Raw genomic sequence first — 23470 nt, forward strand, 5'->3', positions numbered from 1 at the left:
GTGATGCCAAGCTGCGGCCGGCCCTGAGGGCGCGGGGCCGCCGGGGCGGGGATGGGGTCGCCGGCGGGCAGGGGACCCGGTTGGCAAGGGGACCTCGGCCTGGCGAGCGGGAGCACCGGCGGTCCGCGGCTGACACGCGGGGTCTCCCTTCACGCGTGCGCGGAGTGAAAGAAGTTGGAGAAGACCTGGGCTTCTGGGGGTCTGCGGGCGGTGGGTGGGGGGTGGCAGTTCACTCGGATCCCCCATCTCGGAGCCCCAAGTCTGGGCCTCGGAAGCCTCCTGCTGCAAAAGCCGGAGGGGCTCTCCTCTCCCTTCCTGCGGTTGGAGCCGGGCGTTCCCAGGAAACTCCTCCAGAAGTTATCAGGCAGCTTTAGGCTATCCTCAGGGACTCGCCTCAGGGACCGGGGGAGCCGTGGGGAGGGGGCGTAAAATTGTGAGATTGCAGGTAACCAGCTTTGTGTCCTCACCAGCGTCCCCCTTCATTAGACATTTGGTTGGAAGCAAGAGTTCCCAAAAAGTGAAGCGCATGGGGGGAGGGGGTAAAGGCCTTGAGCGGGGAGGGGACTGGCCCTGCTGGTCAAAAATGCCACGCTGACGGTTCGCCTCAAGTTTTGGGCCTTGCTTCCAAACATTGACTCCACAACTCCAAAAATCCGATTAGGGACCTATAAAAGCGAGATTTTCTTAAACTTCTTGGGTACTGAGATCTGGGGATTGGAAAGGGTTAAGAATCAGGGAGCGTTGGGAGGGAGAGTTGAATTGCTCAAAGTGGGCTCTGAGCCCCAAAGAGCAAACAGCCACTATTTTCTCCTTCAACGTTCTCACCTCCTCTGGGGTCTGCACACCTTACAAAGCCAGGCTTTGTTGCCAGGTAGGATTTCTCGCAGCCTGCTTCATCTGTGTCTGGGGTGGGAAGGGCCGAGGGTCGCCCTGCCAGCCCCGACAAGGCTGGAGATCTCAAGCCTGCCCTGGTGTGGTGGAGCAGGGGTCCTAAACTGAGACCTTTGGGGTTTGGGGTCACAGTGACAGGGGCACCCACTGGGACCCCTGAAGCCCTGCTATGGGCTGGCTAGCACCTGTATGCAGGTTTTTTTCTTTCTCCTATGAGCAATTCCAGGAGGAGTCCTGAGTTCCCCATCTCTGGGATTTTGGTGGGGAGCCCTGCCACCTCCCCATGGACCCCTTGCAGAAAGCCCTGCTCTCCCCCTGCCATTTGCATCCAAGATGGACTCTCCGCTTCTGCTCCTCCAGCTTCCTTGTCATCATCCCTCACGCCCTCCAGCCCTGCCTCCTGCTCACGGGGTTGCCAAGCTGCGGCCTGGCCGGTGGTGGCAGTGGCGGAGTTAGACAAAGCCCCCGCCTCCCCCCGCCGGAGAGCCCCCCCAGGCGCCCCAAGTGGCGGGAAGGCCGCCAGCTCCCCAGGCCCAGGCCGCTCTTTGTCTGGTGTGGGGGCGGGGAGCTACGCCTGGCCCCAGGAGCTTCCTGGCCTCTGCCCACCCCTCCCGGCTCCCTGCACACTGCGCTCATTGTCTGCGATGCTCCGGAGACGGCCTGTGCTGACGTGGAGTCTGGTTCTCTCTGTGGCCTCCCTCAGCCGGTCCCTGTGTCTGCAGGAAGGAGTGGGCAGGAGTGGAACTCAGGGCCCTTCTTCCAACTCCCCCCAGGTCCAGACGCCCCCTCCCTTCCCAAATAAGAGATCGGCCTTGGCATAGTCTCAGGGTCACCTGCCTCTTTATCCAGGTGACTGGAATGTCAAGCTCTGAGCTATGGCTTGACTTCCCCTCAACCAAAATGGAATGATTTCTCATACCTCTTCCTTCTCCCTTTGCTGCCCCAAAACCTAACCCCAGTGTCATCGAACAGTAGGATCTAGAGCTTTCAGACCTTCTGTTGGGAAGTGTTGCCTCAAACGGATGGAGAAACTGAGGCCCAGAGAGGAAGGGCCTTGTCTAAGGTCACACAGCCAGGTTGGCACAGCTGGCACTGGCTCCTAGCCCAGGAGAGAAGACAGAACAGGGGGGCGAGGAACAGGGGAAAGGGGGCAGGCGGGGGTGCAGAGGATGCTGGGAAGTGGCTTTCACCTCCTGCCAATGTGCAGGAATCTCCTGGATGCCTGTAGTGCTGTGCCTCGCCAGGCATTTAGTCGCCTAATAGTCAGGATTGGAACCCAGGGCCGGGACTTTGAAGCCTGCACTACCCAGACCACACTCACTGCCACATCAGCAGCTCAGGAAGTTGGGATTTGGCTGATGTGGTGAGGGACCTGGGGGTGTGCCCACCCTGTCCTGTCCCTGTGCCCTGGCCACCTCACAGCCGGAGCTGTCATGGACCAAGGTAATGGGCAGGCTTGTAGTGCATCCTCATCCTGAGCAGCAGTGTCCCTGTAGCATCATCCCCACTTGAGAGGCGAGGAAACTGAGGCTCAGGATGGCACACTGCTCTGCCCAGTTCAAGATCCAAATGCATGTTCCCTGAGTGCGCAGCTCAAGGTCGAGCATAAACCTGGGCCCCTGTGGGGAATCCAGGGTAGGTCTGAGACATCTGGGTACTGTCCCCAGCTCTTGGACAGAGGGACAGCATTGGGGTGGCTAGCTTCCTGTGCTAGCCTTTCTGGGCTATGTGCCCCCCTCCCCCATCTGTGTCTCCACAGCAGGGGGCTTGGATCCAGTGTTCTCCACGGCCCCTCGCAGCCCCCTCGGTCTGCTCTCCTGAACTAACTTCCTCCCTGCCCCTCCCCTCGCCCACACCAAGCGAGCAGCTGGTTGGTCTGGCCAGCCTGGCACCAGCTGTCCATCCCTGGGGCCAAGTCTGCAGAACCCGCTGTGTGCGTGAGAGAGAGACCATTTGGCTCTGGGGGTGGCAGGCGGGCAGCTGCCGAGGAGGACTAGGTAGCTTCTCCATGGTTACCACTGTTTGTAATTCTGCAGGACATCCTTTACCCACTAATGGCCACTCGGACACCATTATGGGTCTGCATGCTCCCAGCCATGGACCCCCCACCCCTCATGCAGGAGTCACATTCTGAGCTGGGCTCTGGCCCTGACAGTGTCTCCGGATGCAAGAATGGTATATTCCATATGTGGGACCTTATCCCTGGGGGCATAGACTGTCAAGAGTCTTGTCACCTCTTTGCGGGTGATGGAGACTCAGAGAGGTTGAGGAGCTTGTCTGAGGGCACACAGGGAGGCTGTGACCTTCTCCAGATTCCTGATTTTGTGTCCAGTGCACCCATCTCCGGCTGGGGTTGAGTCTCCAATGCTCTAGGACCTTCTCCTGTCCTCACCACATGGTCCTGCAGAGATTTGGGTGCATAGGAGCAAAAAGGGTTCTGTACATAAGAAATCTTAGCCCAGTGGGGACCAGCCTCAGCAGCAGGTGGGCTCTGTGGCACTGAGGTGGCTCTAGGTTATCAACCCTGGGGAGCAGGACCCAAGGAGAGAAGATGGCAAGGATTAGGCAGCGAGCAGCAGGAAATTTTACCTTTGGTACTGTCCCTCCTGCGGAGTTGCTGCAGGGATGGGAGAGAGTTCTGTGTTGATGGTCCGTCTGCTGTGGTTGTTGGTCCATCTGCTTGCCTTTTAGCTACTTATTTAGCTACTTATTTTAGCTACTCTATTTACTTAGAGGAGCCAACAGCTCCTCTAAGCTGGTGTCAGGGCCATGGCCAGTCAAACTAGAGGTCAGGAGCAGGGTTTTTATCCTGCAAAGACAGAAGACCACAGTTGGTGGCATGGGTCTCGGGCAGAGGGGTGCTACAGGACCCAGAGTCCCCACCTTGGATACCACCAGCCAAGGCCATGTGATTCCTAACACTTCTCTCCTCCCTGTAGCTGGGAGCGTGCACTCACCTTCTACCAGTATGGCGACATCCTCACAGTACCGCCAGCTGCTGAGTGACTACGGGCCACCTTCTCTTGGCTACACCCAGGTATGGCAGTGGGGGGTGGGGCATGGCAGGAGGGCCCTGGGGTGGCCTGGGCACTGAGGGCCAGGACTGCTGTCCACCATCAGGGAACGGGATGAAGGAGCAAGAAGGATGGAACAGAACAGTCCTTTCCCACCCCGAGGCCCTGCTTGGCTCACATTCAGATGAAGTATCAGCATGGAGGGTCCACGAGGACTGTTTCCTGGGGACCCACCAGGTGGTGGGGGAAGGGATGGCACAAGGAGGGGCCAGCAGCCCCAAGCGCTTCAGTTCCTGCTGAGGCCACCGCCCATGTGGCTCCCCGGTGGCTCTCCTTGCTCCTGTTTCCTGGGTAAGGAAGGCCCGAGCTTGACTCTGGATCTCTAAGCTCAGACAGAGGAGAGGGCCCTGTTCCCAATGGCTCTCATGGGGTCAAGGTGCGTGTCACTGAGAGATGCTGGATACGAGCGTGGCCCCTGAGCAAGGCAGCGTGGTTCACACCTGCTTGCACCACTTATGAGACTGCGCCCCCCCACGTGGCAGCCTCCCAAGACTCAGTTTCCCCATCACCCCAGTGGGGATGATTCTAGTGCCAACCTCACTGGCTGGCGAAAGCAGTCATGGAGAAAGCCACCCTGAATCTACAAGGGCACATGGCCCCTGGGGAGGGCTCAACCGGGCTCCAGCCCTCTGTGCTAGGGTCACCATCTGGAAGATTCTCTTCCTGGGCCAGACCCTGTGCCAGTGTTCCATAGTTGCCATGGAGGCGTTCCTTGGCCCAGGTGGCCGCCCCACTGAGCACTGGCTGCCTGGCCATATCCTGCCAGGCCGTCCTGTCCCCAGGCCTGGGCCCAGGAGCGGGACCGACAGAAGAAGCAGTGGTGGCGCACTGCACCCTGGCCATGCAGCAGTGGGGGGAACGTGAGGCCAGGCCCCAGCATGATGAGGCTGAGCAGCCAGACAGAGACAGGCCAGGCCTCGAGGCCAGGAGACAGAGGCGGCAGAGGAGGAAGGAGGAGCAGGCGAGGGCCTTGCAGAGGGAGCTGGCCGCCCTGATGCAGCTGTGCGAGGAGAAGGCTGAGGAGCAGGAGGCAGTGGCCTCGGCCCATGGGCGCACAGGGAACCTGGCCTCACTGACCTGGGTGCTTGCCTGGGGGCTGGCAGGGGTGGTTGGAGGAAAAAGGTTTTCTGTGGAGTAGAACCTGCTCGTGGGGAGGACAGGGTGAATTGCACACATTCTGTCTCTGTCTGGGGGCCTCTAGCAATTGTCGTGGTCCTGCTGACCCCACATGTGGCCTCCAGCTCTCCACTGGCTCTGGGCACTCAGCTCTGGGATTTGCTTTCTCATCCATCCTGATCCTAGGAAGTTCTCTGTGAACTCTTTTATTGGGACAAGCCAGTCTTTTTTTGTTTGAGGTGATAAACGAGCTTTCTGGAGACTGCTAGGTGGAGAGTGAGAACCAGCCTCACTATGTGTAGTTGTCTGCCAGCTGTCCCTGTGCTGTGTCCCAGCAGAGCCGGCAGCCCTGGGAGTCCAAGCTCGGGGAGTCACTCCCCCACCTGCCATGAGCTAGGGGCCTCTTCACTCCCTGGTGTGGTTGGGGTCCTGACCTTGGCACTGGTTAGGTTTCAGTCCACCTGAACCCATTTCTTTCTGATTCTAGGGAACTGGGAGCAGCCAGGTGCCTCAAAGCAAATATGCAGAGCTGCTGGCTATCATCGAGGAGTTGGGGAAGGAGATCAGACCCACCTATGCGGGGAGTAAGAGTGCCATGGAGAGACTAAAACGGGGTGAGCCCTGGGCCTTGGGACTCCCCTGCCAGGTGACCCCTGCAGCACTGGCCCATTAACTGTTCTGAGAGATTTTCTGGGGAATATATTGGAGGATGGGCTAGGGAGGGGTGCTCTGACCCACTGGGGCTCATTTGCTACAGAATCTCTGTCTGATGTAGAAGCACCTGGGGGGCCAGGGGGATTTGGTGGGGAAAGGGACGTGGAGGCCAGTTGTCTTTGGATGGTGTTTCTAAGAAGGGTGGCCCCAGCCAGTGAGACCTCCTCACTTGTGTGCTGCTAGAGAGGGTCTGCTGGCTTTCAAGGGAATCTTTTTAGACCTCAGATCCTGAAGCCCTGTCTCCTGCCTGTTCCTGTTGGCTGACACTGGTCCTAAGGAACAGTGGGAAGCCACATACGGCAGGCTCCCTCCTCTGAGTGGGGCTGTGACTGTGGTGGTGGCCTAGGGTTCAAGTTTATGGGTATCTGCAGGGGCCTGAGGAAGTGTGTGAGTCTGTCCTAGGGTCTGGGGAGGGAGGGTTAGAGCACTCTGAAGTTCTTGAATGGTTGAAGAGGGTGGGACGATGGGAAGATGATATCACAGAGAACAAGGGAGTCACATCAAGGTGTGACTGACCAGCTGATTTCAGGAGGTTGCTGCCTCATGAAGTAAAAGTGAATAGAGGGAGAAGAGGATTTCTATTTTAGAAGGTGGCAGTTCAGAGGAGCCATGGCCCATGTGATCAGGAGGGATTTGGGAATTCTCAAAAGTTTAGAGAAGCAAATTTGGAGAAAAAGGGGAGAGGAACATTCTTTGGTTATAAATCTATGGCATAAATGGGGAGGCTGCTTTGGGGGTCATGACTCCCCAGTGGTAGCTAGGGCCAGCTGAGAACAGGCTGCTACCAAGAGCAGGGACTTGGTTAGTGTTCCTGAAATCTTGGTTAAGAAATAGACAAATTGCACAGCTAAATTAGGTACAACCAGGGACAGGCTTAGACAAAGGGGAGACTCGCAGAGTTGAGAGGCTGTTTCTGAGGAGGGCCTGGGAAGGGGACATGGAGCCCACCCCTGATCTAACCCAGAGAGTCAGGTGGGCATCACTCTGCCCCCAGGGCTGCTGTTTGCAAGTCAAAGGAAGCAAACCAGTTCTGGTAACTGGAGGGTTGGTTACCCAAATAGAAATTCCTGGGAAGATACTGGACCCCAAAGTCTAACAGGTGATTTGCACTCACTCAGAAAAGCCAGTTGTTCACACCAACACATGGATATGCCAAGTGACCACTTGAGGGCACATCCTGGATGGTGACCACTACAGGACACATCCTGGGTGAGCTGCTGGTCCCATAGTAACGAGGAAGACCTAGTGCCATCCCCTGGCCAACAGCCAAGTCCATCCTCACCAAGCTGATGTCATGACAGGGTGAAAAAGGGTAATAGAGGGAATTGAGGGAGTGCGGGAGTTAGGAGCGTTGTTCATAGGTTGGCAGACTACAGCCCATGAGCCAAGAATGGTTTTTACCTTTGTTGTTTTTTTTGGCAGCTGGCCAGTATTAGGGATCTGAAGCCTTGACCTTACTTAGTGTTACACTGTACTCTTACCAACTGAAACAACTGGACAGCCTTGTTTTTACAGGTTTTTTTTTTTTTTTTTTTCCTTTTTTTCTTTTTTACTGACCGGTAACGGGATCGCAACCCTCGGTGTCGTGCCCGTACCGGGGACCGGCAATGGGATCGCAACCCTCAGTGCTGCGCCCGCACCATGCTCAGCCAGTGAGCAGGAACCTGTCTCCACATGGGATCCGAACCCTCGGCGGGAGCGCCACCGCGCTCCCAAGCGGCACACTCTCCAGTGCGCCACCGGGCCGGCCCGTTTTTACAGTTTTTAATGGTTAAAAAAAACATGATTTGAGGACATGTGAAAATTATGTGACATTCAAACTTCATGGTGTTGGCCCATGGCTCACTCGGGAGAGTGTGGTGCTGATAACACCAAGGCCATGGGTTCGGATCCCATATCGGGATGGCCGGTTAGCTCACGGGGTGAGCATGGTGCTGACAACACCAAGTCAATGGTTAAGCAACCCTTACCGGTCATCTTTAAAAACAAACAAAGTTAGCTCACGGGGTGAGCATGGTGCTGACAACACCAAGTCAATGGTTAAGATCCCCTTACCGGTCATCTTTAAAAACAAACAAACAAACAAAAACTTTAGTGTTCATAAATAAAGGCTTATTGGAACATGGCCATAGCCATTGTCTACCTATTGTCTGTGGCTGCTTTCATGACAGAATGGCTGAGTAGGTGTGACAGAGACTGTGTGGCCTGAAAAGCCTAAAATATTTGCTGTCTGGTCCTTACAAAGTTTTCCAAAGCTCTGTGATAGATTATAAGATTTGTGAGGTATGGGCTCCTAAGTTTTAGCTGCTCATGATTTGGGGATGTCATTTATAATGCCCTCTGGGAGTCATGTATTAGAAGGAATGGAATCCTTGGTGTCTCTTAAAGTGAGATCAATATTTCATGAAGTTCACTAAAGGCAAAAAGAAAAAGAGGCTGGCCGGTTAGCTCAGTTGGTTAGAGCACAGCTTGTAACGCTAAGGTCACAGGTTCAGATCCTCATACCAGCCAGCCACAAAAAAAAAAAAAGTAACCACCAAACCATAGAGATAAAAGATGGGGGGAAGTTCATAAGGCAGAAGGTGGCTGAAGTATCCTAGGGGCAAGGTTGTCACAGTGGACCAAGAGTTGATCATTTGTGAGTAGTAGTCCTCTTGTACCCTGGCATCTGCAGGCTGGAAGTATTATCTTGTCTACTTGACACTGGTCAAGCCCTTTCTAGAATTTAGAATATGAAGAAGCCAGAGAAAAGTCTCCACAATGGTTGAAACTTGAACTTGGGTAAAGACACATTTTTCCCCATCATCCAATGGATGTCACAAAAGGATAGCTTGCTGGTGCCACCTTGGGCACAAGAAGAAATTTTTAGGGAGACATGATGAGTTTTAACTAGGAGAGAAGGGCCTTCAGAGGTGGGATGGGATTTGTTAGTGCCCCTTAAAGCCGTTCACGTGTTTGGGTTGATTGGACATAGGTCCTGAGTTCCCTTCCAGTCTGAGGGTTGTACAAGGATGGGTCCTTTTCCTCGTACAAAATGGGTACTGCTGGCCGGGTTCTGTGAATTGGATGATCCCCCTCCTCTGGTTCTCTTTCAGGCATCATTCATGCCAGAGGACTGGTTCGGGAGTGCTTGGCTGAAACGGAACGGAATGCCAGATCCTAGCCACCTTGTTAGCTTTGAAGGTTTTCCATCTTTTTACAAGATGAGAAGTTACAGTTCATCTCCCCTTTTCAGATCAAACTCTTGTTTTCAAAATGGTAACAGTTTGGTTTTTCCTTCCATGGTTCAGTAGGCTCCGAACCTACAGTCTCAAAATTTGAGAAAAGGTTTTGCAGTTAATTAGGATTTGCATTTTAAGTAGTTAGGAACTACCCAGGTTTTTTTGTGTTTTTTAAGCATTGATTTAAAAGATGCACGAAAAGTTATCTTACAGCAAACTGTAGTTTGCCTCCAAGATATCCGTGTCTCCCTTTAATTTTCTCTTTTGAATGTTTCCCATATTGTTCTTTGTTCCATTTCATAAGCTAATACAACTCCAAGGATTTTGTTTATAATGCATACTGACAGCACGCTATAGGTCCTGTTTGCCATACAGTGTAAATTCTGCTTAATGTAACTTCTTTTTTGCTTAAGCATTTGCATGACTATTAGTGCTTTGAAGTCAATTTTAAAAATGCACAAGTTCTAAATACAGAAGAAAGAGCAACCTACCAAACCTAACAAGGCCCCCAAAAGTTTTCATACTAAGACTGTATGTAGATTTCAGTTCTGTGTTTACTATAATTGATCAAAACATCTGGAAGAAAATGACTAAAACAGTTTGCATCTTTGTATGTATTTATTACTTGATGTAATAAAGCTTATTTTCATTAACAGTTTGTATTGAGATGTGGGTTCCTTGAATTCTTATGTGGTGTTTTAAAACAGCCTCTCAAGCAGAGGTAAGAGACACCTGTCAAAGGGTATTTTCCCACCTGGCCCAGAGACATTGTTTGTGATGTCATTAGCACAGTTGGCTGGGCAAAGAATGTTCGCATAAGTCAGAGGTAGGGATAAGGTGAAGTTGCATTATGGGTGTATTTTAACTGCAGCAAACTTAAGTGTATGCTAGGAAAAAAAATAAGAAAAATAATAGAAGCAGTGTTGACTTGGCCCACTGTCCCCCCAGTTAGGCCATTCTTAACTGTGAGCGTTTTCTGGTTGCTTCAAGAATCTATTTTTCATATAATGTGGCCACTAAACTCTAGCTACCTCATCTGGTGCTCACTGGAAGAAATTATCTGCTCTGGTGCCGGGAGAAAACCGGCTTGCGCTAGATGTGTTGAGAACCCATGTGGTGGTCTCCAACAGTGCCTCCCAGAGGGCTTTTGAGTTAATTTTTACTCTATACCTTAGGCACTAACCTCCAGTAACGAGGATTTGCCTTGGTGAGGGGTAGAATAAGACATGAGGGATATGATCAGTTATGCAGGCACGAGGCAGGGTTGCAGCCATGACAAGTCTAAAGGCTGGTAAGAATGGGTCTTGGCGGAGTGGGCTTCTATCTCCTTCAAACATGTGGCAGCATATTGCAAAGGTACAAGAGAGGAGACAAATTGAGGCCTCTGTCCCTCTTGTTCACAGCTCCAAATTTCCTTTTCCATTATTACTGGTTTCTTACGTATCATTCCAGAGACTTGAACTTCTAAAGGGAAGTTGGGTTGAGGAAGGGTCCTGGACACTCCAACAGGAAATAGAGAACCCTGCATTAGAGTGCTTAAGCTTCCACAGCAAGTCATTCCAAGGGGAGAGTGTCTTAATCGGCAGCCTCAGAGATAAAATTTTATTTGGATATGTGCACTGGGCATCCAGTCAGGGCCTGCTGGATGGACTGGTCTTCACTGCAGAAATGGGGCAGGACCTGCTTCCAGCAGCCAGACAAAGGACCTCTCCCTTCAGTTTCCCTACTTGTTTTATGTGTGAACTCTGGATGAGTTCTAATAAGTCAACCTATTAACCATGGCTAAAATAAAACTGTAAAGTCAAATCCAGCTTGAGTGATGCAAATTCACAAACAAGTCAGGCTCTGGAACCTCATGTCTTGTAAATCTATTTGCAAGTCAACATATAGGGAATGATGTATGTATTTCTACATCAGAGATGTTTCGTAGCAACATAGTCTATTAAGTTAATGAAGTAAATGGACAGATAAATTCTTTCACCATCTTGTTTTCTTTTATTCTCTTAACTTGACATGAGGATAACTAAAATCTAAGTATCACGGAGTAGTGCCTCCCAGCAGATGAAAAGGTACCAGTAAATGCTATTAATGTTTGTCTCAGTTCTCTGGCTCACCATAAAAATAGACATTAATGCTTTTTGCAAAAAAAATAAAATAAAATTTCTCATCTTTTATAATAAAATAGAATTACACAACATAAATGTACAGCTTAAAAAGGTATGGGGACACCCTTCTAACTACTGTCCAGGTCAAGAAATAGAACTTTGTCCTCTCCAAATGCCCCTCCAAATGTTACACCACAATGACAACTTCTTTCCTTCTCTCAAAAGTAGCCATGACACTTTTAAAATAATGACTTCCTTGTGTTTCTTTACAGAAGTGTGCATCTCTATCCACTATAGCTTAGTCTACCGTTTAAAAAACTTTGATGTCTTTCAAGTCTGTCAAGATTTCTTTAAAAGCTCCATAACAATGCTAGTGATGGAACTTGTCACCATTATTCCCTGGAAGCTTCCCAGCAGATTCTTTCAGTCAGAATCTGCAATTCTTTTCTCGGTGGACATTTTGCTTGATTCCCATAGTTCTTTCAGTAGTTTCTTTTTTTCTAGGGTTTCCTTTGCTCTTTTTTTCCTTTCCTGCTTTTTCTTCTCTGCCTCTCGTTTTTCTTTGTAAACAAGACTGTTTTCACCATTGTAGAAAACATCCACTTTTTCTTGTAGGATTTTCCGAGCTAGCTTTCTGTTCTGATCAATTGATCTTGTCTGATGGCACTGTAAGAGATAATGTTTTATAATGTGAAAACCACAGGATGCTAAGATGGACAGGACCTCAGAAGTCATTAATTTCAACCTATTTGCTTTACAGATAGGGACAGGCCTGGAAGGCAAAGCCACTTTTCAGGAGTCTCCATGAGTCAGTAACTGAAGACCAGACCCTTTCCTGCCTCTGCCCGGTACACATGATCCTGCATCCCACCTGTATTAGGTGGCATTCACTGTAATTGTCTTATAAATTAGGAGCGTTATTTTTGCTTAGAAGCAACAATAGCCTCCAAATAACTTAAATGAGGTCCCAGAATAATTATGAAAACATCAACCGATATATCTAACTTGTGGACATAAGTATAAGTATAAAAATCTTTCTGAAGGAAGAAAATAGCATCTTTATTATTAGTCGACCATAACAGTCATTATATTATGCCTTAGTTTATTATAGGTAAGTGCCTTGCAAAGCTGTTTGATATAAGAGAAATTCTGAGAAATTAGGGCAAAAGATTAATACTAAAAGCAAATTTGAAGTTATATAAAACATAGGTTAAACAATTATGTCAGGTTTCAGAATTTTGTTACTCATGATTGACTTTTTTTCAAGGAGGAAAAGAAAAGCGATTGAGGTTTTAACTAATATGCTCTTGACTCAAAAACTCAGTGAAGTACAGCTGTTAGGAACATGGACTTTGGGTTTGGTCTGAGTTGACTCCTATAGTAGTAGGACCTTGGGCAAGTTACTTTAATCTCTCCGAACCTCAGATTCCACATCTGTACCATGATGGAAATAATGAACATGGGGTTGTGAGGACTTAGTTGATATGTGCAAAGTTGCTTAGGATAGTGCCTACCACGTTTACATGATATATAAGTAATTGTTAGTATAGGGAAAACTGCCTTCACTATCTCTTTTCTTTGCTGTCCGTATGGCTTATGCTGCTTTTAGGGCCCTCTGTCAATACGTGTGTAACAAAATGGATTGGCAGTTCCACTGACTGGGCTTGTCTTTCAGAGGCAGTGGGGCTACTACTACCAAACCAGGAAGCAGGTAGAAAGCACTTCACCACTTCCTAGAGGTTCAGAGTATCTTGAAAGTTGGTGATATTCTGATCAGTGTTTTGGTGTATATAAAGAAGACTTCTACAGGTAACTGTGCACAGCATTTTTTCTTCTGAGGCTGAACATGGTTTGCCTCCATTATCTCACTTTCAGCCCTCCTTTTCCAGAAGGTGAAGTATCACTGACATTTACCAAAGGGACACAGGGACATGGAGGATATGGCCATCCTAAAGTTAATCAGCCAGGTCAGCTTAAGGGCTGAGACTGCTAGCAGACAATCAGGGCCTGCTTACAGCCTATGCAGGGATTTTGAGCCCAAGCAGTGTTGCAGATCTCTGCAGCCATCCTGCAGCTGGAGTGGCTGAAAAGAACTGTGCTGCCTGGTGCCTGCCTTTATCAGCCACTGCTTAGTGCTCTCAAGATGCTGCTTCCCGGGCAGTAGCCAAACACCAGCACTGTCTGCCAAATTCAAGGACGGCATTAATACCGTGGCTCCAAAGGATCCTGGCACCAGACCTCTGAGGGAGGAATGGCTCAGGGCATGGGACAAGATCTGCAGTGCCCTCTATTGACCAGGTCAGAAGGAGAATGCACTTCAGCCCATCACCACTGCACTCATGAGAAATCTACTGTGGCTGCAGAACCCCTCAGGGTGGAGAGTCTTCCCCCCAGTGGTCTTCTTCCTCTACCTTTACAACGATGCCCGAGGGGATGTGCTTCAGCACCACACAGTTGCTTGTTTTGTTGGTTGCTTGGCCCCCTGGACCATGTCCTTTTACAAACTGTTCTTCGAGTTCATTCTCATCCAGGGACAGTAGAGCAGGGCGGTCCTTCTTGCCTGCCATCTGGACTAGAGTGACAGCTATTCCTGGAGATAACAATGTCAGCTTCTCCCAAAGCCTGAGTCCCCATGGCACTGTGCATATTCTGGTCAGTTGTGTAGGAAAACGAAATAAACCTGAGGTGTTCATAAAGTGGTTCTGCTTGTTCAGGACCTGAATTAGACAAATAAAGAGGACAGCTTTTTGGTAAGATGCATTTGCTCTCAAGATTATACTACAGATTCTAAGACAGCTTTTTATAAAACAATTCAAACGTGATCCATCTGTTACCTAGGGTACTTAGGAAATTAGTGGAGACATTATTCAGCAAGACACACCTCTCTCCAGGCTTGCACTGTCTACTATGTTCTTAAAGCTAATAAATATTTTCTTATAACAGACCAAAAATATCTTCAAAGCACCCTAAGGTGCTGTTTTCTCAGGAAGGAGAGATTTCGAGTGTGAAATTCAAAGGAATGGGGCTATAATGTGATAAAGAAATATTAAATACTACAGCAGACAAGAATTAGGATCTGAGTCAAGTGACAGAATTTAAATATTTGAGAATCTTTGAAATCAGATGTAAAGACCACAGTATGAGAGTCTATTTTATGGCTGAGCTTAAACAGTCTGACACAGTAAACATCACTATCAATCAATGTCATGATTGTTGTTTTTTAATGTTTCCAGTTTCATGGATTTGAATAGGAACATCTGTTCCCTTGGATGCACTGCTGATAATGTGATCCAACTGGTACTCATCGTTAGAACTACCAAGTCAACTAATTTTTATTAAGGTGCCTGTTAGGTTCAATATACCATGCAAAGTATAGTGAGGGATATGAGATGAAAAAGAGCTAGACTGTCTTCATGGAGTTTATAGGCTAGTTAGAGAAAATATTCAAAGAGAAAGCATTATTTAACAATAAAGGATTTAAATTACTCAAGATATACCATAAGGTTGAAATGACTTAGATGACAGATGAATGGGACAGAGAATAATAACTGAGGATATGGCAAATCTTTTTTTTTTTTTGTCCTTTTTGAGACCAGCCGCACCACGCTCAGCCAGTGAGCGCTGTGAGCGCACCGGTCATCCCTATATAGGATCCGAACCCGCGGCGGGAGCGCCGCTGCGCTCCCAGCGCCGCACTCTCCCGAGTGCGCCACGGGCTCGGCCCTCTTTTGTTTTTTTCAAGGGGTGAAAGGCAGAAGAATCTGAAAGGTCTCCCACATGAACAGGGGTGAGTCACAACCTGGACCTGTTTTCTCAACTGGAAAATGGGTGAATTAGCCTTTTCCCACCCATCCCACAAAGGCTTAAAAAAGATGGGAGAAAAGAGTATTCCGGAAGGGGCTTTGTTGACATCTTTTGAGGCTTGAGACTGTTTTTTAGTAAAATCTCTGTCACCCAGGTGGACTATGGGAACTACAAATGTGTCTTTACTGAGGACTATGCAGGCAGTAAACACACGTGCTTCTCTTTTTAACAACTTCTGCCTGTGAGGCTCTAGTCTCTGTTACCATTTGAAACCTTGTAAGTTATAGTCAAGGCAACTGGTCTCTGACACAGGTAGAAGCCAACTTCTTTTTTTTTTTTTTTTTTAAAAGATGACTGGTAAGGGGATCCTAACCCTTGACTTGGTGTTGTCAGCACCACGCTCAGCCAGTGAGCGAACCAGCCATCCCTATATGGGATCCGAACCCGGGGCTGAGCCACGGGCCGGCCCAGAAGCCAACTTCTAAGGCAACTGCACATCCAGCAGATGACTCCACCAACCAGCTTTGCTCTTACACATTGTCACCTTTGACCTCTAACATCTACACACATGATATTAGGCCTTGCTTACTTGTAAATATGTGCATTTCCTATGTCACTTTAGATGAAAGTTTCTACCTTAGTAATCGGTATCACTGATACTGAGATGACTCTGGTCATCTTTGGAATGACAATACATTTTCTTCATCTCTAACTCTGCTATTTCTGTGGGAAACAAATAGAATGTAACATACATTCCAAGCCTTATGTCAATCCTAGCTTTTGATTCCATGACTGACATTATGGTCTACCATATCTTCTTTTTGTGACATTCATTGTTCTGTCAGTCTCCAGTGGGTGATAATTAAGATGGTACTGGCAAAGTGCTCCATGGCTGTGAAGGGATATATTTTGAAATAGAATGTGCCAGTAAAAGTGGTGCTTTAAAAATTGGTTTTGGTTAATGTGTGAAATATTTTAGAAGTATCCTCAAGAAAAGATAAATGATAAACCCAGGCACTTTCTCTGAAATCTCTACAATAAAGAATCAACTCACCTACAAATGATTAAGTGAATAGACTAAGTCAATGTCCAAAACTTCCCTTTATTTTTGCTTTCAATTCACAGAACAAAATTCCTTTGTGTACCAGTCAGCTTCTAGTTCCTGGATGAGATTCATTACAGAACACAAGCCCAGTGCCTCTCTTGAGGTTTCTCTTCCGCTAGCTAGTGAATGTGACCGGGCAGGGCAGCATTGGTATATAGTGCAGTGACAAAGGGAGGAAGCAAGTCTGAGACAAGGCGAAACTCACAGACAAAGGATGGAGCAGAGAGTGCTTTTATCAGCTGCTTTGTCACCAGCCCAGTGTTTCAAATCTCTACCTTTCTGCCCTAGTTCAGAGCTGACAGACACACTGGAAGGTCTCCCACCCAACTGGAGTTCAAGTTACTGGCAGCTTTGTTTAACAGCTAATTCTAACAGCCAATCAGACAATTCTAGACACTTTTAGTATCTCCTGGAGCTTTGGCCCTACTCCAATGACTGCTAAAAATGACAAACACACCCATGATTCCACCTCCCCAAGGCCCAAAGACGAATACATATCGGATTTCAGTTTTTGTGATACCCACAGAGCAACCCAAAGTCTTTGGAGAACAATAAAAGCAGCTCAAATTATAGTTCATCATAACATTAAAAAAGAAAAATGGTAAAAAGAAGTGCTAGTAAGGGGAAACCAGCAGTCATGACAGCTTTGCCCTAATTTCTTTCTTGAACGTGAGCTTTAATTTAGGGCTGGCTCTTTACCCTGATTTTCCCTTCAGCTCTACTTTTCCTTGATGATGGCTTCCAAGCTACACAGCTGATCACAGTTTAAGTTAAAGCCCTTCTCATTGTCTGAGTCTCTTCTAAGCTGGTCAATTTCAGAGATAATAGGTCTGAGGACTTTACAAAAGGAAATTTAATTTGTTCAATGAATCTTTTAAACATCTGCTGAGTGTCATGCATGGGCCTTAGGGAGCCAAGGGAGACTGTAGCATAAGAGAGAAATTAAGACGTCCATAAATACAATACATGCCATAGCCCACAAGGGATAACATGCAATAGAGCAGTGGTTCTCAAACTTTAATATGTCCCCAAATCACATGGAGTGCTTGTTGTCAGGACTTGGAAACTGCATTTTACAAAGTGCCTCTCTTCATTACTGGATCCAGCTAGCACACATTCCCTCCTCTAGCTTCTATAATCAACCCAAACCAAAAAGGACATCTAGCTACAGGGATGGTGTGTTCAACTCTGCAACAAGGCCTGTGACTGGAGCAAACAGTCACAGATGAAAACTAGATGCAGCAAGACGATGCTGTGTCAACAGCTTTAATGCTCTGGAGAGAGGTAAAGAAGATGGTAATGCCTTTCGTTTGTGTCTCTAAGAGCGATAAAGAATATTTGAATTGATTTTCAGGAAAGCATAAGATTTCAATTTCTGGACCTGCCTTCAGGATACCATTTATCTAAAATTCACTTTATTTTTTTATAGGAAGGTAGAATACTAGTTTCCCTTAGCCACAACTTTCATGGTATATCAACCTTGCAGAAACTTCATTAAAATTAATCGAAGGAACAGATGTGGAGACTAACTGAAATAGGGTGCTTTAGGAAAGATAATTGTTAAAGCTCTCACCAGCCAGTCTCACCACTCAAACTTGAATGTGCATACAAATCACCTGGGAGTCTTGTTAACTGTGATGCTGGTTCATTTGGTCTGGGGCGGGGCCTGAGACTGCATTAATAACCAGCTCCCAGGTGAGGCTGTTGCTGCTGGTCCAGGGACCACACTTTGAATGGCATGGCTAAGGGCTTTCAGCAAGGGTGCTGACTATATACTGGCACTTAGGATTGTCTGACTGCTTGATGAGAGTCCTAGCATCATGATGGCAATGATTGAGATGGAGAAAGGTGCAAAGGAGTGTGATGGGAGGGCAAGGAAATCATCTAGATAAAAGAATTAAATGAATATTGATTTGAGCTAGCAGAGAAGGTGACATGGCAACAAGGGGATTGAGAAATGTTCATCTGAAAACAAAAAACACTACACCACCAAAAATGTTGCCTCAATTGTGTCAATGTTCTAGAACAGTGTTGTCCAACAAATATGCTAGCCACATGTGAATTTCTAAATTTTCTAGTAATCGCATTAAAAATAAAAGAACCTGATGGAATTAATTTAAATTTATTTTATTTAACCCGGTATATCCAAAATATTATTTCAACATGTAATCAACATTAAAAAATTAAGATATTTATTCTTTTTTATAAGAAGTCTTCAAAATCTGGGTGTATTCTTACTTACAGCACATCTCAATTTGGTCCAGCCACACTTCAAAGGCTCAACTAGCTACATGTGCTGGTCATTGGACAATGGAGTTCTAGAATCTTGCTACTCAAAGTGTGGTCCACCGTGTGGTAGCAACAGCACCACTTGGGGAGTTTGTTTGGAATGAAGACTCTCAGGCCCTACCCCAAACCTATTAAATGAGAACCTGCATTTTAACAAAACCCTCAGGTGATCCAGAGGCACATTAAAGTTTGACAAGCATTGTAATAGAACAAAGGAATCAGCAAGTTCTTCTGGTTGCTAAGACTGACACTTTTTTTTTTTTTTTAAAGATGACCGGTAAAGGGATTTTAACCCTTGACTTGGTGTTGTCAGCACCACGCTCTCCCAAGTGAGCCACAGGCCAGCCCCAGACTGAAACTTTTTTAAAAAGCTGTTGTTTTGTATTCTTATAACATTTAAGAAGTTGAGACCAGATTTCAGGAATGCTGATTATCTGCTTATTCACAGTATTATCTTCCCCTCCCCAAGGAAAAGATGAGATGAAACCACAGTTCTGAAAACAATGACCTAATAAATTAGGACCAAATTCAGTGAGCTTAAACAGACTAATATGCAATGTTGCAGCCTTGAAAAGACAAAATGGCCAGCTGATGGCACCAGAAGCTAAGTAGGAGGAAAATGATTTTCTGAGAAATGCCTGATGATAATTGATGTTTCAAAAGTGTGTTTTGGTGCTCCCTGTAAAATGGGAGTTAAAGGAAGCCTTTATCTTTGCATCTAGTTCATCTTCCTGTTCTAGATGCCTGCAATCTTTATGAGGGCTGAAACAGCTCTCCAAATGGAACCACGGAGTACTGCAGGTCAGGCTTGAAAGACCATGTCATTTCCTAGGCTTGGGGTTTTACACTGAAGGTAAAGCACCTTTCACCCACAGTAAGTGTTTACAAAGAACAAGAAAAGCATAATACACTAAGCAGGAAATGCAGAGGTATTATCTTTGATTTTGAGGATAAGAAAAAAAGAGAATACTCTGGGTTTGGTCTAAATTTAATAGGCTTACTGCTGCAGAGGTCAAGAGACAACTAGTGAAGCATATAAAGAGAAAAGCATTCCACAACACCAACATCCCATTCATTTTTTTTAACATTTATTTTTATTTTTTAATTTTTAAATTTTTTTTTAAAAGATGACCGGTAAGGGGATCTCAACCCTTGGCTTGGTGTTGTCAGCACCACACTCAGCCATCCCTATATAGGATCCGAACCCGTGGCCTTGGTGTTATCAGCACCACACTCTCCCGAGTGAGCCATGGGCCAGCCCGATTTTTGTTTTTTTTTAAAAGAAAACTAAATCCACAGAGAATTACACCTGTCCTATTTTTGTGTATCACTGTGATTTTCTTCTATTCATGGCACCTAACAGGAACTTTATAATTATCAACTACACTATTAAAATAAAACAAACACATAAAAAAAACAGCAATAATAACACTCTACATTTTCTTCTCAAAGTCTCAAAGCTGGGCCGGCCCGTGGCTCACTTGGTAGAGTGCGGTGCTGATAACACCAAGGCCACGGGTTCGGATCCTATATAGGGATGGCCGGTTGGCTCACAGGCTCAGCGTGGTGCTGACAACACCAAGCCAAGGTTTGAGATCCCCTTACCGGTCATCTTTTTTAAAAAAAAAGTCTCAAAGCCTAAGGGCCGGTCCGTGGCTCACTTGGGAGAGCGTGATGCTGACAACACCAAGTCAAGGGTTAAGATCCCCTTACTGATCATCTTTAAAAAAAAAAGTCTCAAAGCCTATATTACCATTAATGATGCCTTGTATTTGTTTAGGACTTAAACATTTCCAAAGCAGTTTCAAATACATTATTCTATTTGATACAAATAAAGAAAGAGATGCACACCATGTGGATTACCTCAAGAAGATTTATCTTGGAAGACCATTAAGTTTTCAATTTCTGAAACTAAATTTATCCTTTCTACAGCTTGCTTCATGACCTTCATAATATCTCAAGATCTGCTCTTTTCCCAGTTCCTTAAACAATGTTAGCTCATTTTCCTTAATTTTCTCTTTTTGACTCTTCCTCTCATTATTTTATCCCAGAAAGGCCATACTGCAGAGTATGAGCTTTGTAGTCAGCATGACCTGTATTCAATGTCTCAACTCCATGGTTTACTTACTGTGCAACTTTGGCCACATTTCGTCATCTGTAAAATGGAAATAATACCACCTAGGGTGAAAACAAAATCATACGTGTTGCCACAAATGTAAAGCACTTAATGCTCATTAAATGGTAGCACTCCCTAAACTACAAAGCTGAGGAACCTCTAACATACCACATAAGTTGTGGTCTTGTGGCACAAACCCAATCTGTGATCTGATTATTTCACTGACTTTTGTTTTAGAGCTCACGGCAAAAAGGCATCTAGAACAGTGACCTGAAAACTATTTTGCTTGGTATGGCCCAATTTAAGAAGTACTTGAAAACCATGAAATTACTGAAGACATGCTATTTGGCGAGGTCATAATTCTTGTCTATAAATTCAGGTGCCAAGGAGATTATTATGATGCCAAAAATACAGCCTGATTTCCCAGCAGGCTCAAACTGAAAGATAAAACCACCTTCACTGAAGCAAGTACTGGTTTAAACATAAATATCTTTAGAAATTATGTAATATAGTAAGAAAAATCATGACAGGAAAAAAAAAATTAATGTAAACCTGGTTATTTCCTTTCATGTTTAATGGCTAAACTATAGATTTCTTTTCTTTCTTTTTTTTTTAAAGATGACCGGTAAGGGGATCTTAACCCTTGACTTGGTGTTGTCAGCACCACGCTCAGCCAGTGAGCTAACCGGCCATCCCTATATGGGATCCGAACCCGGGGCCTTGGTGTTATCAGCACCGCACTCTCCCGAGTGAGCCACGGGCCGGCCCCTAAACTATAGATTTCAACTGTTGTTTCTCATTTCTTGCTGTGGAGAAGGCCACCCCCCACAAATGACAAACTGTTTGGATATAAAAATCAGTAACACAAATTAACACCCTGGTTAACAGAAACTAAATTCCTCAGGCCATTATCAGCCACTATTATTGAATAGCCTGATCGATGTGAAAGATCTCCACTCAAAAGCTGTCCATTTGAGTTCTTCAAGACAAAGAGAAGTACTTGAGTAATTCGATATTATAATAAAATTACATGGTAATCATGCTATTATAAAGGCCATAAAATAGTGGTGTAATCTTGCTTACAAGTAGTGCAAAACCTGTGGTACGGGGGAGAGGAGGTTATTTAGATTAGATGAACAATTATTACACTTACCACATTTACTTGAATTTCTGAAGGCTTCTGTTTTCTATATTCAGAAATAATTTCTCCGGACTTCAAAAACTACTTTTTTAGCTGTTTATAATGCTTTGAAAAAGGCATCTCTTCAGTGTCTAGTGCTATTAGTCAAAGGCAATTTCCACTTTGAATATTTTAAAATTAAGACCCTACCAAAAGAGCTAACTCTAAGGTAAGAAATAAGGTGTGAGCAACCTTACCAAAATGTCACATATCAGTGAGTTAACAAGATAACACAGTTAATCACAATACCAGTTCCTGAATGTGTTGGTTTATTAAGACATTAATGGACAAAAAAAAATTACCTAAAATCACACTGCCAAAAAACAAAGACCAAAAACATACACATCCAAACTGAACAGAGCCCATCTGATTTTATAGCCCAAAGCGATGATCTACTGCCTCTTGCATGTTGAATTACTAATCACTAGAACTTGCTTTTGGGGTAAATATTTTTCTTGTACAGAAACACACCTCACTTTGCCTGGAGCTGTCTCAGGAATTCAGAATTCTTTTGTGAATCTCAATTCTTCTGAGTGCAAGATTCTAGGGTCTCAGTAATTTGATTTTGGTTAGGTGTTACATGAACATAAGGTTGACTGGTGGATTAACACAACTGGGAAGGTGGGTTTCAATTTATTTAAGCTTGAGCTCATACATATATTGATGAAGTTCTAGATAAAATTTGGATTTTTACTGTTGAAAATAATGGGAGGTATTCTTAGGAAGCTCAGATGAGACAGAATGCCTCCTGGCGGATTTGTCATTCCAAGGGCAAATTACACCTCCCGCATCCTGGCTTCTCAGTGACACCTCTGGCACACCTAAGTGATAGTACCTGCAAAGTCCCTTTACTGTGGTCCAGGACACCTGGAGGGAAATCTCAGAGCTGGCAGTACCTTAAAGGTTAACTAGGCTGAAGAATGAGGACTGAACAGCGCGTGTGAGATGGGGTGGGGGTCCACGGGGAGGAAGGCGGGTTCTCTGTGGTACTTGAAAGGCCTAGCAAGGCCATGCTGACACCTCCTGTGTGCCAAGCTTGAAACGCACCTGCTGCGGGGTCAGAGCTCCATTCGGCCCTGCTGAATAAGTAAATGAGAATCGCTGCATTCCTCCATAGCGGTGGCCTCTCTTCCTCTCCCCCGCCCACGAGTGTCTGAAGAGCCCCAGGACCGACCCTAGCAGCCTGGGGGTAAACCAGGGCGAGAAAAAACTTAGCTTAGGCGTCAGGGCCGGCTCCACCTCCCCGCCAGCGGAGCCTCATGAACACTGGTTAAGCGACGACTCGGGGACGCAAGCCGGGAAAACGCGGGCGTCCGGCTCCCAATCCTTTACTCCAGAACCCTTGACAGTCGTGGGCAGCCGTAGGGATGCCCGGCTTCTCCGCAGACGCTTACCTGGTCGCAGGACCGCCCTGTCGCCCCCAATGTTCTGGGGGAACCGGAATCACCAAAGAAGAGGGATCTCTGTCGCGTTCCTGGGTCTGCGCACGCGCCGCACCCCTGCAGTGGCTCCCTCACCTGCCAGAGGCGCATTCTTACTAATTGCGCATGCGCGAAGCTGAGGCGTCTTTCCCGCGTGGCAGCGGTAGGTTCCCAGAGAGCCAATCAGAGGGGAGGACTTGACAGCAGCCCCGCCCCCTCTCTCTTCCCGGGCGTTGGGAGAGGGAACCGGGAGGTCGACGCGCGCGCCGCGCTCGGCCGTCTCCTCCCCCTTCTGAGCAGCCAATTGCCGGCGAGACGCCGGGCGCGCGCACGCTCGCTCGAGTTAACGGTCGCGAGAGGCCGCTCGCCCGACCCTGATATCAGCAGTGGGAGGAGTTGCCAGGTAAGTGGCCGCCGGCTTGCGTGGACCTGCC

The 23470-nt window shown here is 46.8% G+C and overlaps 2 protein-coding genes across 4 annotated transcripts in view; one reads left to right on the plus strand and one right to left on the minus strand.

Moving 5' to 3' along the window:
• CDK2AP1 (cyclin-dependent kinase 2 associated protein 1) overlaps positions 1-9674 on the plus strand; it is an 11099-nt gene extending 1425 nt beyond the window's left edge. Inside the window, exons 1-4 of one of the 3 annotated variants that reach the window (XM_008591450.1) lie at positions 780-871; positions 3831-3928; positions 5569-5695; positions 8891-9674. In XM_008591450.1, the coding sequence (XP_008589672.1) occupies positions 3860-3928; positions 5569-5695; positions 8891-8958 (264 nt within the window). In that variant the 5' untranslated portion in view covers positions 780-871; positions 3831-3859 and the 3' untranslated portion in view covers positions 8959-9674. Of the gene's footprint in view, positions 1-779; positions 872-2945; positions 3067-3830; positions 3929-5568; positions 5696-8890 lie in introns of those variants that run through there. The other 2 variants (XM_008591440.1, XM_008591456.1) reach the window with 2 other exon arrangements.
• Positions 9675-10988: 1314 nt separating this feature from the next.
• Positions 10989-23090, minus strand: LOC103606903 (chromosome unknown open reading frame, human C12orf65). The gene is made up of 3 exons (XM_008591465.1): positions 23010-23090; positions 13533-13838; positions 10989-11787 (listed from the first exon to the last, which is right to left on the minus strand). The coding sequence occupies exons 2-3, from the start codon at positions 13812-13814 to the stop codon at positions 11545-11547; spliced, it is 525 nt and encodes a 174-aa protein (XP_008589687.1). The 5' UTR covers positions 13815-13838; positions 23010-23090; the 3' UTR covers positions 10989-11544.
• Positions 23091-23470: the final 380 nt, after the last annotated feature.

The sequence above is a fragment of the Galeopterus variegatus genome, unplaced genomic scaffold, assembly GCF_000696425.1.
Source record: "Galeopterus variegatus unplaced genomic scaffold, G_variegatus-3.0.2 Scaffold147, whole genome shotgun sequence".
Taxonomy (NCBI): Eukaryota; Metazoa; Chordata; class Mammalia; order Dermoptera; family Cynocephalidae; genus Galeopterus; species Galeopterus variegatus.